This window comes from Peromyscus maniculatus, chromosome 9 (assembly GCF_049852395.1).
Source record: "Peromyscus maniculatus bairdii isolate BWxNUB_F1_BW_parent chromosome 9, HU_Pman_BW_mat_3.1, whole genome shotgun sequence".
NCBI classification, from domain to species: Eukaryota; Metazoa; Chordata; class Mammalia; order Rodentia; family Cricetidae; genus Peromyscus; species Peromyscus maniculatus.
Window position 1 is genome coordinate 113,114,954 of NC_134860.1, and position 20,430 is coordinate 113,135,383.

General features: G+C 36.6%; 1 protein-coding gene across 2 annotated transcripts in view; it reads left to right on the forward strand.

Annotated features, from left to right (window-relative positions):
• The window catches only part of Gpc5 (glypican 5), a 1,351,527-nt gene that overhangs the window by 645,817 nt on the left and 685,280 nt on the right, over positions 1-20,430 (forward strand). For both annotated transcript variants that reach the window (XM_042285375.2, XM_042285376.2), the window contains exon 7: positions 11,471-11,630. In XM_042285375.2, the coding sequence (XP_042141309.1) occupies positions 11,471-11,630 (160 nt within the window). The remainder of the gene's footprint in view (positions 1-11,470; positions 11,631-20,430) is intronic.

Below are 20,430 nucleotides of genomic sequence, written 5' to 3' on the forward strand. Positions count from 1 at the left end.
AATGAAAATATCAATATCTTTGAAACAAAATTATATTCATTTTTGGTATCTGACACACTCATCTCTATATACATATACTTGCATATATATGTAGCTAGAGGTTTCCTGCCTTGCCCACAGTCAGGACAAATCTTTGTCACCCGCCAGTCCCACAGCCACTCAGACCTGACCAAATAAACACAGAGACTTATATTACTTACAAACTGTATGGCCGTGGCAGGCTTCTTGCTAACTGTTCTTATAGCTTAAATTAATACATTTCCATACATCTATACCTTGCCATGTGGCTCGTGGCTTACTGGCATCTTCACATGCTTCTTGTCATGGCAGCGGCTGGCAGTGTCTCCATCTGTTTTCCTATTCCCTTCTTTCTCCTCTCTGTTGGCCCTGCCTATACTTCCTGCCTGGCCACTGGCCAATCAGTGTTTTATTTATTGACCAATCAGAGCATTTGACATACAGATCATCCCACAGCATATATATATATATATATATATATATATATATATATATATATGCACATACATATATTTTTAAACCTATGTGCACATAATATATTATTTAAGACATTATTAAGCTTGAAAAACATTTTTCTATATTGTTTCCTCAGTGCAATTTTTCTATTAACATTTTGATACTTGTCTGAACATTTTTATTATTTATATAAAATTATATATTTTCCTGTGTTTATGTTGGAATGGATGAATGAGATAATGTGTAGGGACTAATACCACCTTAACACATATTTGCTCCTTATACTGCTATGTAAATGATGATGGGAGAAAAGGTAACTAGTTAGAGATTTTCCATTATGTAAAATGTTTTAAGCCATATTGTTGTGCTCTTAGGTTTGGAGTTTATTTTTAGTGTGATTGATGTTTCTTTTTCATGGCACACATACCATACATATGAGCCAGCCATAGCTAGTTTTCATTGCAGCCACTTGACAGGCTCTTGCAAAGGTGGGATATTGCCAGACAGTAAAATGAAAACTGAGTCTATTGAGAGGTTAGTTCAGCAGCTGACAGCAGTGTGTTTGCCTTCGAGTCATCAGATATTCTACCCACCAACACATCCTGTAAGAGCCTCCTTAAAGAGCTTCCTAAACCAATTAAACACAAGCGGGAAGCATCAGTCATCAAAACGGATGCTTTCCAGCTAATCGGTGGCCTGCACAAGCTGCATGCCACTGGGAAACGAAGAACACTTCTTTTTTTTCCCCTGACTTTGTCCTTACTCTGTTGTCTTCCCAATTTTATGGATGCGTGGTCATGCTCAGGGCCCTGTGAAGGAGTACGGGGCTTTTGAGTGGATAAATGCTTTCTCAAGCATTTTTATTCATCAGAATAAAATGAGTTTTAATAGGCTTAAGTGATTTGCCTAAGGCACACAATTAATGTGTGGCTGGCACTCAAAACCATGTCCTTTCTTCTGTTCTAATTGTTCTATAAATATGTATGTATTGATTGAATTTCTCCCCCCACCCAATGGGGAATACGTTAAAATCTTAAAACATAATCATTTTAGCTTTGGGCAGGCTGCAATGGCAGCGCTAAAGCAGCCAGTCCTGTAGATGCTGTTTTTTACCCTCGTATAATTCCCATCTTCCGAAGAAGATTGGTGCAGCAGGATCGAGTCGGACACTCACAGTGATAACAATGACAAAGTTAAACACTCACCACTGGGACTTACACTGTGCTAAGAGTTTACAGCATATACCTCAAATAGTGCTCACAAAAGCAAGTCAAAAATTTATTCTGTTTTACAGAGGCATAGAGCATAGGGCCAGAACAGTAATGGTGAATTTATTTGTGATTTTAAGTTTAAAAACATTCGTACATCATGCCTTCCTTAGTGCATGGAATGTATGACTGTGTGTGAATGAAATGGAGAGGTTTGTTTTGGCAAACGCGCATCCTCATAATATGGCTGATTTTTATATGTCACATAGAAATAAGCACCATTTTCATTCTAAAGATTCACTTGTATTTCTTCAAATACACATGTGGTTTATTAGCATAAGGGGGAAAGTCTGTCCGTGAGAGAAGGTGGGCTGATTTCCAAATATTGGTTGAAGTGTTGGATGTGAAATGGTGCTTGTCCATGAAGGTGGTTCAAGGAGCCAAGGAGAGTAAAACCCGCATCGTTCAGGGGTTAGAGAAAGACAACAGGGAGGACAGACCCTCCGTGGAAGACCAAGAAAGGCATTCTTGTCCTGATGATCCCAAATGCAAAACCAAAGTTTCCTTTCTCTTCTAAGAACAACAAACAAACAAAATAAACTGAATCATTTGAAACCATTTCAACAGTTCAGATTTTAATGAAAAATGTATAGAATTACTTAAAGACTGCAATGGAAGCATCTCTCTCTGCTTATAGTAGTAACAAATACAGAGAACATAAACATTTAAGAAATATATCTTCATTTTAAATGTTTATTTTAAACAAATTCTTAGAAATCTCCAGGGACACAGGAATAAGATTATTTAAAATCACCCCTTCTTTAAAATACAGAGACAGTAATTTAGCAAAGTCACAATATTAAGCCTTTGGTTTCTTTTTAATTTTAATTTCATCTTAAAACATATTTATTAATGCTTTCTTGGAATTAAGGCGCGCGCGCGCGCGCGTGTGTGTGTGTGTGTGTGTGTGTGTGTGTGTGTGTGCACTTTCTAAGAACAATGCCTGCTTTTGCAGTGTAGACGATTAATCTTTCTAAATTCTTGTTACATAACATATGTTCAATTAATGCCACAAGCTGGCTAAGTGAACCAATTTTACCACCAGTGAGAAGAGAACCAGTTATTCTAGGACTTCATGACCACTGATGATTTCAGAAAAAAAAAAGTTTACTAAAGCTAATTTGATACAGAGGGCATTAATGACAGGATATACACAATGAAGTATTCCCAAAGAAGTAATAAAATTATTTATTAATATTATTATTAATTACCTATAATTATTCCCTGTTACAAGTCCTTCAGTTATGATAAGGAGAATATGGAAAGGTATATCCTGGCCTCATCTCTGAGAAATGTACCATGCATCAGATTTTATGACATCTGTAAAAGAATGTTGGCTCAATGCCAATTAATGGCAAGGTTCTTTTTGTTGTTATTGTTTTTTAAAGAAAAACACAGACATATATGTAGGATTAAAAGGAGATACTTGAACTTGAAAAGTAGATACACTATTATGAGTTGCAGAAAAGAGAAGGGCATGTTTTACGAGGAAAGGAAGTGAATAGCAGCGAGAAGAACAACACAGGCGTGTCTTCAAGAGAACAGTGATGCACTGCTCCTAAATAGAATTTGGGTCTGAAAAACTGTGTTTAGAATCCTTTTAAAGTCTATTAGTACATTCTAGGGGACCTTGACTGGCAGGCCACTATTTACCTTTTACTTTGCTCTCATTTCTAGATGTATATTGGTTTGTACCAGGTGATTACAGACAGGCAATTTGCTTATGTAAATTTGAAAACTGTGAGGTGAATCTCAAGGAGATAAGACTGTTTCTTGAGAAATTTCTTATAAACCTTAATTCAGACAAATCAAGAAGGGCCATACTGTGAAACTGCCAAGCACCTCACCCTTTGTTTTTCTCCCTATGACTCATTTATCTGGAATGACTGTTTCTCCCTATATAGACACATGTTGAGAACCACTGATTTTATTTTTTGCTAAAGCACATGAAAGAGCTTCAAGGTTAAGAAATAATGTGGTAAACATCCTGATTTGGGGAAAATAATGCTGTCCTAGTGGGTTCGAGACAATGTCCCTTGCAGTGGGGGATGAAGTAAGACAAAGTGTAATGAAGTATGAATAGAGACATAGAGTTTCATTGTAAGATAGAAAGGAGTAAGGTAATCTTCACATCCTGTCTCTGGTTAGAGACAAACTAGTGAATGCCACGAGGGCTGTAGATAACAACTGTGTGATCTCTTGACAAGTTAGGGCACAGCTTGTTAGAAGTTCCCTGGAAGAAACTAAGGATATGTGCTTTTAATGAAAACATACTTCTATGTGGTGGGTCATTTTTAATCTCTCTAATTAAGTAGCTAATATAAACAATTTAAAGAGAGAAAGAATTGTTTTGCTCATAATTTTTGGAGGTTCCCATCATAAAAGGAAAATATAGACGAGAACATTGTATCACAGAGGAGAGCAAGTTGAGTAGAGACTTAAAAGAGAGGATTGAGGACAAAGCACAGCTACCAAAGGGACATCCCCAGTGACCTACTTCTTCCAAGAGGTCCCACCATCTAACAGTTCTAGTTCTTGTAATCATCTACTCAGATTCTGAACCTATCAGTTGGTTAAAACACTCATTAGGTCAGAGTGCCGTGTACTTTACTAGTATGTCATGCTTTTCTCAATCCAGTCAGGTTGATAATCACATTCCATCTCATGGATAGGAATGGATATGTGTTGGCATGTAAGAGTAGAAATAAGAAAATGAATTATTACTAATTATTATTATTATTTTAGAAAATGATATAGATAAGATAGATCCTCCACACATAAGAAAGAGATACCAATCTTATCAGGAGAGGAGATTGCAGATCTGGGATTGTTCACCCTGTGAGATCCTGGACTTATTTGGATCACCATCATAGAAACAGAAATTTTATCTCCTACACGAAGACATGGAAAATAGGAGGATTACAAAGAAACAGAGGAAATGAAAACCTATACATTGTTGAAATATGATAGTTTATTTCTAAGGGCACCATTCTTCCAGTAGGTGGACCTGTTTATAAAGAATGTGTTGCCGGGCGGTGGTGATGCACACCTTTAATCCCAGCACTCAGGAGGCAGAGCCAAGTGGATCTCTGTGAGTTCGAAGCCAGCCTGGACTACCAAGTGAGTTCCAGGAAAAGGCGCAAAGCTACACAGAGAAACCCTGTCTTGAAAAACCAAAAAAAAAAAGAATGTGTTAAAGAATTAAAAAAATTAAAGTTTCCAAAAAATGTTGTCCAAGTGTGGATATGTGAATGTATTAAATTTCTCTTGGGACATAGCTAATGACCATATATTTAACAGTTCAAGGTAGCATCAATTTATTAGCATGTACTTCAGCATTAACACTGAGCTCAGATTTTCACATAGCTGAAATCAAATGACTGGCCACATTTGACTCAGTTTAGAAATTCTGAAGAATGAGCCATTATAGTCAGAAGTTTTCTTATGTCCTGCCTGGTCCCAGAGCTGCTCAGACCCAAATAAATACACACAGACTAATAATATTTTTAAACTATAGCCATAGTCTTCTTGTTATCATATATATATATGTGTGTGTGTGTGTGTGTGTGTGTGTGTGTGTGTGTGTGTGTGTGTATACTCCTTTTGTTTCTGCTAATAATGAGAAAGTCTTTCTGTATGGTGTGAATATGTGTTGCTCTGATTGGTTGATAAATAAAGCTCTTTGGCCAATGGTGAGGCAGAGTACGGTTAGACAGGACATTCTAACATTGGGGGAGGGGGAGAGAAAGACAGAGCAGAGGAGATGCTGCTAGTTGCCACCATGAGAAGCAAGATGTAAAGATACTGGTAAGCAACAAGCCACGTGGCAAAATATAGACTTATAGAAATGGATTAATTTAAGATGTAAGAACTAGATATCAAGAATCCTACTATGGCCATAGTTTAAAAATAATATTAGTCTGTGTGTGTTTATTTGTGTCTGAGCAGCTGCAGGACTGGGCAGAACACAGGAAAACTTCTGACTACAAGCCATTTCTAAGGAATCTAGACCACATGGGGAAAATTATAAGACCAGTAGAACCCCCCAGAAAGTCACTCTATTTTTAGTTTCTAGATGCCTCACATAGTCAGTTCTTTCCCATGAGAACCTTAATGGCTTTGATCAAAACCAAATCTCATACTTTTATACAATGTGATTTCCTGTATCCAACTTCCCAAATGATTCCAGCTTCTGTCTCTGCTAATGGCTAGAAAAACATCTCTCTTTTAAAACAATTTGATTCTGTTACTCTCATTCAGACAATTCTGCTTTCCATAAACCCAAAAATAACTTATCAATGAATTAGTACATTCATATAAGTCCTGAAAATATACTGTTCCAGGTCTGAAAATGGTATCAGCTTCCCTGTTCTAGGCACTAAAGAGGAAAGTCGTGGGGTCCATTTCCAATTCTGATTAGCACAGATAATTTTAAAGAAATTATAGCTCTGTATAGTATTGTTTCTTTAAATTTGGAGTTCATTGTCTGAGATCTTTCCTAGACTGATGCTAAAGTGAAGAAGAAATTAGACAACATCACAGCCAATTTTATAAATGTCCCATATTATTTTATCACTGACTATTCTCGATCACAGACCAGGAATGGAGTCATGTGAGAACTCTGAGTGCTTGTGAGAACACTCCAAGTAAACAAGTTTTGTGACCGCAATTTCTTTAAAACATGGATTTATTATTGGAATGTGTTTTCATGTTCCTCCCAGATGTAGTGAATAGGAGTGAGCTTATTTCATATTACTCATTATTTCTTGCTGCTGTATTTCAATTAAATGTTTATATGCCTCTATGGAAAAAAATTGCCACATAAGACTTGTCCTTGTGATTGTATACTGCCTGAACTCATGAGAACTTTACTCATGTGATTTCTCTTAACCCTGAGAGTATTGGTCTGAATAAAGTTGGCTATTGCGTGAGACTTTATTTATTGGCTCCATTCTCCCAGTTACCACTTCATCTAAACTGATGATAACTATAAATCAACTATACAGTTCTCTGACAATGTGTTTAGTCACTTTCAACTAAAGAGTTTCTTAAAATAGTGAGTATTGTTTTACAGTGACTATCCTGTTGAATTCTGAGATCAAATTCTTGAGGTTGGATCATGGTGATTTATGTATTGTTGTTCATGAGATTCTGTTTGTGTTCTGGCCTGGATCCCAGTGAAATACTAGAAGAATCCTTAGGAAAATAAAGTTGATATGGGAAGACGTTGGTAAAGGATGTAGGTGTCAAAGAAGGAAGCAAGATAGCACCAGAGTGTGGCTTTTGCTACTGTTGTTACACAAGGCTTACTCATAATTGAATTATTCATCAGACAATTCTTTTAGGTAATACTGGATATTTAAATAACACTGTATTAGAATATATCCAGTAGATAACTAATTAAACGTACTAGTTTTTAGTGTGTTGACACATCTTTTCCAAATTACTGTGTTTTTCTTTATTCTCAAGAATTCTCCCATATGACAATGGCACACAGATATTCTTGTGATTATTTTAGATGTGAGGTAACTGAATTAGTTATTCAAAGAATTCACCCCTACCCATGTTTCATAGTGGATGTATATTAGAGTCAGGATTCATTTCTCAGCATGTTGAGCTTCATAGTCCAAGCCTTTTATGTTTGCACTGACTACATGATAAGTGGAATACTTTAATAGTAAATGATAAAGGCTGTAAGGTAAAACCACTTCTCCTTACTCTACCTCTTCAGATTTGAGTGTTTGAAGTGCTATATCTTCATTTCTCCATTGCAATGCCCCCCTCCATCTCCAGGAACTAGCATACATGCCAACTTGTTAACCACATTAAAGAAGTTGTATTGTAAGATGGCATTGGATTCATTTGACTTTGAAATTATTCTTTTAAAATTAGCTCTATTGACATGTACTTTGAGAACTGCTGACAAAGAACAAGAATTTTTTAAATTATTATCATTGTTTACATGGTTTTTGGTTAGAAAAGTAGAAATTTTAAAGAAACTATAATGTTTCAAAATTTGTGACCTGTTTTTTTTTTTTTTTGAACTTTCTTAACTTCACAGTCCAGTTGCTTGATCTAAGTATTCTTAAATGGTAAGCATACTTGTCATCAATGTTCTGAAGTTATCATCCTCTGGGCTCTTGAGTATGAGATGCTTGTAGCAGGATTCTTAAAAGTTCTTATTAATAAAATCAAACCTGAGGCAAGTATTGGGGTCCATGCTGGTAGATCAGAGAGACAGAACAAGCCACAGCTATCTCACCTCACCAGTTCCTCAGCTGGTCTTGTCTCCTCAGCCTGGAGGCCTCTGAGTCCTCATCCAGAATGAATCCCAGCTGAACTGTGTTGCTCCATAGCCTGAAAGCTTAACCAGCCACATGCTTAACCAGCCACATGCTTAACCAGCTAAAAGCCTCTAGTTTCTGGTCCTCACGCCTTATATATCTTTCTACTTTCTACCACCACTCCCTGGGATTAAAGGCTGGCTTTCTGGGATTAAAGGTGTGTGTCACCATGCTTGGCTATTTCCAATGTGGCCTTGAACTCACAGAGATCCAGAGGGATTTCTATCTCTGGAATGCTAGGATTAAAGGTGTGAGTGCCACCATTTTCTAGCCTTTGTATCTAGTGGCTGTCTGTTCTCTGACCCCAGATAAGTTTATTAAGGTACACAATATTTTGGTGACACAATACCACCACATCTTCTCTCTTTTTGTCTAAAATTAAAAAAGCTTATAACTAATACAAGAAAAACTATCTTCAATAAGTATATGCAATATACAGTCAAGATTACATTAACAATGTCTAGTCCATTAACATTTGACAGATCCAGACAAAAAACTCCATTATATATATTAACAGTGTCCAGTCCAGTAACATCTGATAAACTCAGACCAAAAAAATTTTCATTACTTATCTTATTTAAAACAAGTAGTTCCTTTTTAAAAGTAGATTCCATAATCTCCCTTTTTATCTTATCATATCCATATTTTCTCTTTTTTCTTTTCATAATAGATTCAGTAGTCTACCTTTTGTCATTTTTATATCTTCCCCTTTTTCTTCAGTGTAGATTCAATGATCCACCTATTTATCCTATTATTTCTTTATCTTTTTTCTCAGAGTAGATTCGATGATCTATCTCATATCTATATTCTCTTTTTCTTTTTGCTTTCTAGGGGTGAAGATATCTTTAGGGAATCTTGAAAAGGAAATTTTAGGGTTAATCATCAAGTCCTGTATCGTTTGTCCAGCCTCTGCATAATAGGAAAGTTCAGGGCTTGTTTCAAGTCCTTGTTTGAGTAGTCTGTCAGGCTGGATCATCTCAACTAGTCCTCTCGAAATTGTTCTGACCAGTTTGTAGTCCAAAGTCGATTTTTCCATGGTGTTAATCGGCCTAATGGCTTTATCATAGTCCATGTGCAATCATCGTTGTAGGATCCTGTCATCTTTTTGAAGATTGCAAAGTCACTGTTAGGCATGGTCATGGTTTCCTGCAGACTTTTTTTTTTTTTTTTTTTTTTTTTTTTGCCTCCTCTGTGGTTTGGAGCAATCACAGTCTGATAAATGTCTGTCTCTCGGAACCATGAACATTCTTCCATAGAACAGAAAATCTTCACAGCAATTTTTCCCCACCATTTGTCTTGCCAAAATTTTCCAAACTGACCTTTGCCGATGCTTTCTTGTAACACAATGGTCCTGGCAATTCTTCTCTGAACCAGCAGCAGTAAACCCTTTGTTCCAGGTAGCAGCATCACAGCAGTCACCAACACGATGAGAAGGAGCTGGCAACGTGGAGCAGTAGCCACTGCTTCCATTGTTCCACCACTGTTTGTGGTTCAGTCTGGGCCAAAGCTTCTCCCAAGCCTCCTAGGCCGGCCTCAAACTCGGGATCCTCCTGCCTCTGTCTCCTTCAGCAAATACTACTGGCGTGCGCCACCACAACCGGCTGAGTGTAGCTTGGGCCTGAGCTGGGGCTCACAAGGCCACAGGCAAACAGCTTTTTCATGAATTTGTAACACAAACGTTGGGCGCCAGATGTAGCAGGATTCTTAAAAGTTCTTATTAATAAAATCAAACCTGAGGCAAGTATTGGGGTCCATGCTGGTAGATCAGAGAGACAGAACAAGCCACAGCTATCTCACCTCACCAGTTCCTCAGCTGGTCTTGTCTCCTCAGCCTTGAGGCCTCTGAGTCCTCATCCAGAATGAATCCCAGCTGAACTGTGTTGCTCCATAGCCTGAAAGCTTAACCAGCCACATGCTTAACCAGCCACATGCTTAACCAGCTAAAAGCCTCTAGTTTCTGGTCCTCACGCCTTATATATCTTTCTACTTTCTACCACCACTCCCTGGGATTAAAGGCTGGCTTTCTGGGATTAAAGGTGTGTGTCACCATGCTTGGCTATTTCCAATGTGGCCTTGAACTCACAGAGATCCAGAGGGATTTCTATCTCTGGAATGCTAGGATTAAAGGTGTGAGTGCCACCATTTTCTAGCCTTTGTATCTAGTGGCTGTCTGTTCTCTGACCCCAGATAAGTTTATTAAGGTACACAATATTTTGGTGACAAAATACCACCACAGATGCTGTCATTCAGATGAATGTCTCACTATTATCTGTTTATTAATGCCACTGAAGTTCCTCTCCTCAGTCCTTTGGAAAGAAACATACTTTAAATGCCCATTAAGTGGACAACAGAGGTTTATAACATCAGTGTCCCATTCTCTTATGTTTATTCATATGCACCTCAAAATTGCCTTAAAGAAGTAAATGCCACATCTAGGATTATTTTTATGTCTTACCTTTAAGTGAAATATTCTGCTATTCATATCATCACCTTGTTAGAAAGAAGTCCCAACATATTTGATATTATTCAAAATATTACTAGCTTTTCTAGTCTGTAAGGAAAACGACTATTGCATTTATTTTGCTCTTAAGAGTAAATGAAATTTGCTGGGCAGTGGTGGTGCACACCTTTAATCCCAGCACTCAGGAGGCAGAGCCAGGTGGATCTCTGTGAGTTTGAGGCAAACCTGAGCTACCGCGCGAGATCCAGGACAGGTACCAAAACTACAGAAAAACCCTGTCTCGAAAAAAACAAACAAAACAAAAAGAGTAAATGAAATTCATGAGAATTAAGAACTTTGGAGTTAAAAAAAATAATCATTGCAGAAATGTAAGTTGGGCTTTAAATCTACCCTGCATTGGACTAGATGCCTAACTTGAGGAATGTTAAATGATTCTGCACATACGTCTGTCCAAAATGCTATACTTGTTGATGAATTCTGTTCTGCAGTGATAGCACTCTATGTCTGGAGAAATGTGGATTGTCAGTTTATAATCTAGTACAAGACATTCAGCCAAGGTTTCCCAGTGAGGGTCCTACTGTATAACAGTGCAATTGACTGGGGTTAGATTTTGCTTATTCAGAAATATAGAGTCTTTGAGTCAAAGCACTTAGAAGCACAAAGCCTAAATTTGTTTTCCAAAACATTATCCAAACCCTCCCATTAGAGTTAATAGGTGGACTGTTGCTCTTTGCTGACACCAGATTTTGCCCATCATTTTTCAGTGTTCCAGTTATTATTTTAAATGATGAAGATTTGATTTGGTAAGGCATCTGCACTGAACTAGTGAATTCATATAAGAGAATCATCCTAATTTCTGCCTAAAATGTGTAAGAAAATACGCATTTGTTGTTAATACATACATTGTTGTGGTCTATGTTCAGTTGTTACAGGGTCGATCACCCAAACCCAACACGAGGGAGCTGCTTCAGCCAGGCAGTGGTGGGGGCATGCTGGAGCAGTCCAGTGGAGACTGTGATGACGAAGACGGCTGTGGGGGATCGGGAAGTGGGGAAGTCAAGAGGACCCTAAAGATCACAAACTGTGAGTGCAAGAATCTGGCTTTGTTTTCAAGCGGTTGGTTTTGAAATGTCAGTTAGGAACGGCCATGAACTCAGAGGTAGACAGGAGTAACTGGCAAAGGAAATGCACCTGTTTTTAACTATGCAGTGTGTGCGTTGTTGGGGTTTTACTTATGTTGCGCTGGTGGCTTTATGTGGAAATGACACTTTTCTGTAAAGAACTGATGAGTGATGGGCAGTTTTGAGAATTATACAATTTTAAAGGAAACAACCTTTAGGACATGTTGTTCAATTTATATTATTGATAAGTAATGTGAACCAGGTGAATAAGTACAACAAAACAGCAAAATGTGAAATTTCATAGTATTAGCATGTTCCCACCTACATGGTTTTACTGTTAGTTTTTGATATCATCTAATTAGATTCATATCTTCTGAATATGCAGTCTTATTAGTTACTTGAGAGTTTCATACAATGTGTTTTGACCATGTTAAACCTTCTCCCCAAACTCGTCCTCAATCCTGTGAATGTTCACTTTTGAAAAATCTCCCTAATGTTGACTTTCTTTTTGTTTATATGGACTATAAATTATCAATGTTTCTGAATGTTTAAGTATTCATTTATATGAAAGATGTAACTTCCAGGGCTGAGGAGATGGCTCAATCTGTAAAGTGCCCACCATACAAACATGAAAATTCACTGAATTTGGGACCCTTAGTAGACACCTAAAAACCCAGGTGCAGTGGCCTGTGTCTGTAATCCCAGCTCAGGAAAGATGGAGTTCAGGGATTTCTGGAACTCACTGGGCAGAAACCCTAGCCAAATAAAAAACATAAAGTGGAGAGCAGTTGGTGCCTGGCATCTTCCTTTGACTGCCATGTACACACACACACACACACACACACACACACACACACACACACACACACATGCGCGCGCGCATGCCCCCTACACATACCTAACACTATTCATGTGCATGCATGTGCACCTATAAACAGAAAATATACAACTTACAATTTAAAAATATTGAAAAAAAAACTACCAAATGGTGTTCCAATTTGGTATTTATATACAAGATGAAGAAAATAGGATCTATATCCTCCAATGTCGTGCATGTTTATTTGTTCATGGGACAGGGCAATAAAAGTGATCAAATGAGAAAAAAAAGTCAAGGTTAATATAGCCCAAGCAGATGGATTTCAATTACCTCAGCTCTGATTCTACAGAAGCTTAAACTGAAGTAATGTTTCTGACTATTGAGTCCCCAGATGCAGATTGGCCTGATGTCCTATTCTGCACACAAGAGTCCTTTGTACCCATCACATATATCCTCTGCTGGGAGAAAAAGTACTCAGTAATAATGCTCCAAAGATTAAAATGTCAGCTTCTCATGCCTTTAAAAAAGCATGTTTTATTAGCAAAGTTTATTGATTTATAAAGCTAGAAACCAATAGTGATGCAAAATATAAAGAATTATAATGAAATGGGTTTGCTTGTTACACATAGTAATTGGTGTATTTAACAGGGGAGGTAAATAAATGAGAGTTGCTGTGAGTAGGCAGCAATGGAACAAAGGACATAGGTGGAGCACTTCCTGCTCCTATTGGCAGAATTAGAGATATCTGTTGTCCTAGTTGGTATGATTTTTTTATTTGGGTTTTTTTTAGATCTATACACAAAAAATAAAAGAGGTTTTCAATAATAAAATGACTTTTACTAAGACTTAAAAGATTCTCTTCTTTATTTAGCAATTATGACAGAATGGCATTCAATTCAAAATCACTTATTTCCTAATATACTCTTTATATATATTAATATATTACTCATATATCATACATATATATTGCCTATACAGGCATATGTCATATACACACATATGTATGTATATTAACATATAATATATTCTGCTAATCAGCTTTTTTAGTGTTAGCAGGATTCTAAGATATCAAAATATGTACCAGAAAGAAATACTGAAACAGAAACAGAAATAAAATAATCAACTGACGTGAATTAGATTGAAATTGCCTCCATATATATGTCCGTCTGTATATTTGTGCATATGCTGGCCAAATTAGAATTTTAAGGCATTTTTTTCACATTCTAGAGTTATTTAGAATCTCAAGAACACAGTATAGATAAAATTTGGTTTGTTTCATGAGAGAAACAGATCCAGTGAAAGATGTTCAGCTACTGTCGTCTCTTCAACTTGGATGTCAAGGTGGCAGGAGAGAATCTGTTACTTCAAAACCTGCGTTTCAATCACTGCTCCAATGGTCAGGTTGTCGTAAGCAAGTCCCAGTCAAACCTGGGAAGATTAGATACAGATGATTGTCAGAAACGCGAGGCAAACACAGAAAACATCCTCGTCTGTTCTCTCCAAGTGGGCTGCCTGTTGTTTCCAAGTGTTTATAGCTGTTGTTTTTCAATTTTTAATAAGTGGGTAGGAAATCACCGTGGATAGACTTCTGAAATAAAGAAGATTGAGGATAGCAGTGAAGTGTGGGCTACACTCAAAATACTGCAATTTTGTTTTTTGTAACTTTGGGCTCGTTCATTGGTCAGAAGGTAAGAGCTGGAAACCACCATCTTCTAGAATAGTCAATGGTTGTTACTTATGTTTAGAGCTTTGCATGCATCATTATTTGTTTTTTATACTCCGTGTATTCTATGTGTACTCCTTATTAGCTGAAAATGTCATGCTTATTTGTATTCTTGAAAGGTCCTATAAAATACACACACACACACACACACACACACACACACACACACGTATATATAGAGAGATACAGAGAGAGAAGCATATTACTACACTGTGCTATTGTGCTACGTAAATTAAATGACTGTTCCATATATGCAAATTTACAAAGCTTAAAAACATTTTTCTAATTGCACTCTTTTCTATTTCTACACATGTCTACTTCAGGCAATGCAGAGAACTATATGATTCAAAAATGTAATGTTTTAGCACCAAAATATTTGTTTATCATTTAGGCATCATTTTTATTTAATCACCAATAATATTAAGTAATTTAATATAATTGTTTATTTTTTAAATGTATTATTTGTGTGCATGTTTATGTGTGAATGGATGTGTGTATGGGTGTGTGAGTGTGTGTATGTGAGTGTGTGTGTATTGTGAGTATGTGTGTATATGTAATTGTGTGTGTATGTGTGTGTTAGTGTATGTGTTTGTGAGTATGTTTGCATGTGTGTATATGAGTGTGTGCATGTATGTTAGTGTGTGTGTATGTACATGAGTATGTGTGTTAGAGAGTGTATGTGAGTGACTTGTGAGAGCATGTACCCATGGAGACCAGATAAGATCCAGTGGAGTTTGAGTTACAGGCAGCTGTGAGCCATCTGACTGGAGCTGGAAGCCAAATGGTCCCTCTGGGCAAGAGGAAGATGTGTCCATGTTCTTTCCTAACTAGCTTTCGCTTCAGCCCCAACTGTGTTATATTTTACAAAGTATTTCTTTTTTGTAATCCTGCCTGTGGATTCCTATTAAATAAAAACTTAATTGTTACTTATAATAAGAAGCCATCTATGCTGCACAGTTTTCAGTACTAGGGATTTAAAATATTTTCTCATTTCATCAGAATGGTTTTGAAATAATCTCATGTCACAGGAAAGTTTTCTACATTTGAATGTGTTACATATATTTGGATATTCACTTAGAATCTCAAATTGTAGGAGTAGCTTCTTTGAATCTTAACTTTGCCTGACTCTAACCACCTACACTGAGGTCCTTTTACATGGAGAACTCAAGCAGGACATACATGCTGATGGCACAATCGAGTTCTTCCTTTCTTTGTATGTTTGACAAACTTATCACTAAACCAATGTCTCTTCATTAACTTGACTGTTCTTCTTCATCTCTAATGCTGATATTGTAAATTAGTGTGCCATTTGACAACAGGGTATAGGGAAACTATGAGCTGAGTGATTTTGAAACTCCATTGTAGTTCTTATATGATATGCATTTGTTAACAATGAGCAAGTTCATTTTGATAAGGTGGTTCGAAGTAACAATATCAGACAAAATGAATTTGGTCTCAAGTTCATTTAGATGACAGACATTAAGAAATATAGTGTGATTTTTACAACTTCAAGTTTCTCTGTCAATAAACTGTAATACTTGTTAATTCTTCTTAAACAATATTATTTAGCATTTTCAGCAGAGTTTTCTTTTTAGTTTCATTTTCACTGGAAAATGTGTAAAAGGCATCAGTGCCCATTCAGTGTCTGTGCCAGTCGTGTTTCTGGTGGCTGTGTTGGAATCCTTGGCTACCTGTCATGACAGCAGTTCACGCTGACTGGAACACTCATAGTAACAAGGTACTCTTTGGGATCCTGGGCCTTCCTGAGTATTCTGTTCAGCCATCCAAGGCTTTTCTATAAAAAGAATCCACTTTCTAGATGGATAGAGCTATTGTTTATACTGTGTCTTTGATACCTCACTTAGAATCCGTATATCAGCTTCAAACAAATGATTCTATATCATGGAGGTAAGATAACCTTGGAAGAGACTGTCAAAATCCAGATACATAGTGAAATAAAGATGGCCCTTTGTTACTTAATTAAGAAAAGATACTAATTTCCTTTGTGACGAAGGATTGTGGAGTGGGTGAAAATTCTTGGCTTCCTCCTATCTTTTTTCACATAAATCAGCATTGCTTCAAGATCTCAGCCAGCAGTAGACATTAGGGAGAGCTCAAACAATATGACCTGAGTTTTGTTTTCAGAGCTATGAGAACTATGAATTAATGCTACTATAAAAATAATGTCATGGACATTTCCATTGACTGTTATTTCTCAGGCTTTGAACAAAGATCAAGTGTCATTTTCCATTACAGAGCTAATGAATTTTCTCCTCTCCAATCTAGGTCATTTTAGGTAGTAGATGCACATAATATTTGAACACCATTAAGTTAGTTCCAAATATGTTAGAACACTTATATTGTTTATAAAATTAAAATATTACTGAATTTGTTCAGCTAAAATGTATGGATTCTGTCTTGTAGATGGTTAAAAGCAACAGAGTAGTAAATCTTGAAAAAATAAGAAAAGTGTAGTGTAAATAATTGAATTGCTTATTTATTTCATTTAAGCAGAAGTAAACCTCTTGTTGAGGTTATTGGATTAATTTTTGAGATATGGTAACCTTGAATAATGACTATGTACTTGAATCTACCTATTACAATTGCCGAATTTGAGGTCGGAAGAAGCTTTGCACAATAAAAATTTTGAATTTTTATAAAGAAATTCTCTTTTTCAAAGTTCATTTAATATTACTAGCTAGTTCAGCTTTTACTTATAAAAATTATAATGATGATAAATAAGATATATATCTAATATAACTAGGTTTTAATTAATATGTGATCACTATGAATATTATTCTGATTACAATGTTCCATTTTGGTTTATAAATAATTGAGACTCATCTTGAATACTAGCTATTGTGTTAACAAGATTGTATGCAACGGAATATGGATATTTAATGAGTAACAGAAAACTATCTTTTATCCTCTTGAAACATTATATATTGTATTCATGAATTTAAATAATAGAATTGAAAGGCAGGGTCTGTCCTTGAATGCCTTTGTGATGATTTTTATTGTATTGGCTTTGAATGATGTTGAATTTCTGAGGTGAAGAGTAAAGACATTAATTAAAACTTAAGGAAGCCTGTTAGCATGCATCCCATAGGAACCAGTAATTCAGTAATATCTCATAACTTACTACATCACATCAGAGAAATATAAAATAAAGAATTCATGCCTTTTCAGAATAGTATAATACTGAACATATTTATAAAGGACATACAAATTAAAATTCAAGAAAAATATCCCTAGATACATTTTATTTCAACTTAATTGAGCTCATCTATTTACCATAAATAAATAAATAAACAAACAGAAACAAACAACCCTGTGTTCTATTATCTTTTTATTTCAAATTAACAAGGTATAAAATTGCAATATTTTCTTCTCTTAGAGAACTTGCCAAAGTGCGTAATGTTAAGTCAAGTTAGGTATGTAATTGGTTCCTTATGGACTTCTTTTCATATAATATGTGGAAAGGGTGATTCAGAGCATTTACCAAATAATTAAATGCTCACTAAGCAGAATTAATCATAAAATTAAAGAGAATACAATTTGATCCCAGAGCATCTCAAATTTATTATACAAACTTCTTGAATAATCTGCTAAGGAGGAAAGCACAGTCAGGAGGCCCAGGGAGAGCCCCAGGTGATGCTGTTGCTTGCATTCCAAGATCACACTTGAGGAGAAAATACAGTCTGTGAATTACAGTTCTTCCAGTATCCAGAATCATTACCTGGTAAAGTAAAAGTAATTTAAAAATTCTGTCAGTATTTATGCATGTTCCTTCCAAGAAAGCAGTGTGAACAAGGCCTTTAGGAGCTACAATGATGCATCATTTTATACAAATGTTAGTTTCAGTCTTAGTTTGCTTTGAGGACTTGTGCTTACTGTCAAATATCAAAAGAGTCATGCCTATCTGTTCTCAGGACGTGAAGTTCTTGGTTCTCTTGCTCCAAGAAGACTTCCCTCTTGAATTATGACTTCTGGCATCCCAATAGAAATGGTCTGTTTATTAACTGTGGATTTCGATGCACACCTTAAATATCAGCCGAGATAAATCAAAGTTTTGTATGTGCTCAGAAAAAAGAGTGAGTCTGTGAAGGAAACAGGAAAAGGTCACTAGGAAGAAAAATAATTATTTGATGGCAATAGTGATGAGTGAGTGGCTCTGAGTGGGTAAATGAATGATTTCCTTCCAACACGTGACATCAGAGAAGGAAGGCTGCCTGGCAGGAGCAGCAGGTACATTCACAAAGAAGCAACTGGCATGCAAGGTTAAAATGTGCACAAGTTGTACAATGGGTTGTAGTAACAGCTCTGATGGTTTGATTTAGTATGGGAAACAGAGAAGGAGTCTCACAGGATTTTGGATGATTTTCTGTGGCTGTGCAGGACTTTGGCGGCACTGCAATGTGCTGGTTAGGAACATAAATAAATATGTACAAAAAGATGAAGCATGTCTTTAATAGGACATTCACCACCTGCTTTGTATATAGTTATACTGTGCCTGGATGGCCATAACACAGCAACTGTCCAAGCTACATCATTTTAAAGATAAAGTGACTGGATCTATAGACTGCTTAACAATAGGGTCTACTCTTCCCCACATCCACCCACTCAAAGAAAAAATATTAAAGCATGTGAAAGTGTTTCTGCACTTCAATCAGTTGACAATAAAGAAAAGAGAATTTAATCAAACTCAATTTACATCAGTTACACAGAGATGAGGATATGTATGACTTTGTATCTATGGTTCCTTCTGGTCCCAGAAATAGACTTAGAGACCAATTAAGAGCCTTTCTCTTAATGTGCCTCCCTTCTGAGTTCCCAGAACTCACGTATTGCAGCTCACAATGGCTTATAATTGCAATTCCAGCGCATCTGAAACACTGGCCTCCACAGGCACCTGTACTCACATGGTATACACCTAAATCTATGAAGGTACATATACATATGAAATAAATAATAACATCTTTATCAAAATTTTGGGACCTAGATGGAGGTCTTTAGGTCATTAGAAGCACTATCCTTTGTATCGATATATTGTGTACCCTAATAAACTTGCCTGGGGATCAGAGGACAGAGCCAGCCACTAGATTAGACATAGGGGTCAGACAGTGGTGGCACACACCCTTAATCCTATCACTTGGGAGGCAGATATCTGGCCTGGATCTCTGTGAGTTCAAGGCCACACTGGAAAAAGAGCCAGGCAGTAGTGGCACACATCTTTAATCCCAGTACTGGGAAGCACACACGCCTTTAATCCCAGGAAGTGACCACATGGTGGAGAAATGTATATAAGGAAAGAGTAACTAAAGCAGTTGAGCTAACATTCTTTCTGGTGAGGACTCGAAGGCTTTCAGTCTGAGGATTTGTGGAAACAGGATCAGCTGAGGAGTTGGCAAGGTGAGGTTGGCTGTGGCTTGCTCCGCTTCTCTGATCTTTCAGCTTTCATCCCAATATCTGGCTCTGGGTTTTTTATTATAACAGCATCTAAGATTAGAACAACAGTCCTTAGATAATATTAAAGCAGTGCTTGTAAGATTCACAGGTTATTTCTCTAAGAGTACGTTATGATAAAAGCCTCGGCCTTGCCCCTCAGGCACTTTCTGACTTCCTGTCTATCATGTGATGCTTCATCACACATACACATGCACATGTACACACACACACACACACACACACACACACACACACACACACACATTATTGTGATTCCTACTGCCTTGAAGACCCTAATGTTGGAACCATGCTTTTTAACTTTAAGCTATGCAATTCATAAGTTCCTTCAACTTAGACATAATTCAGCTCCTGGTGTTTCCTTAGAGTAACAGAAAGCAGATTACTACAGTGACCTACATAGCTCCTTGGACAGGCAGCATACATTCTTGACTTTGTCTTTTCTAAAACGACAAGTTGGTTTTGCTCTCTGCCTTCTTCAGTAGGTGACATATATATATATATATATATATATATATATGTATATATATATATATATATATATATATACATATATATATATATATATATTGAAATTTTGTCAAGAAATAGTTTGAAACATGTAATCCTTCTCTTTCCAGAGTTCAGATCATCTCATACTTTCCAAAATATTTTTCCATTTGGAGCTTGTTTTTTATTTTTAAATTTTTTATATTACTTATGAAATCTTTACTCAAGGTGGTTTTACCCTTTAGCAAGACACATCAAGTGTAACCT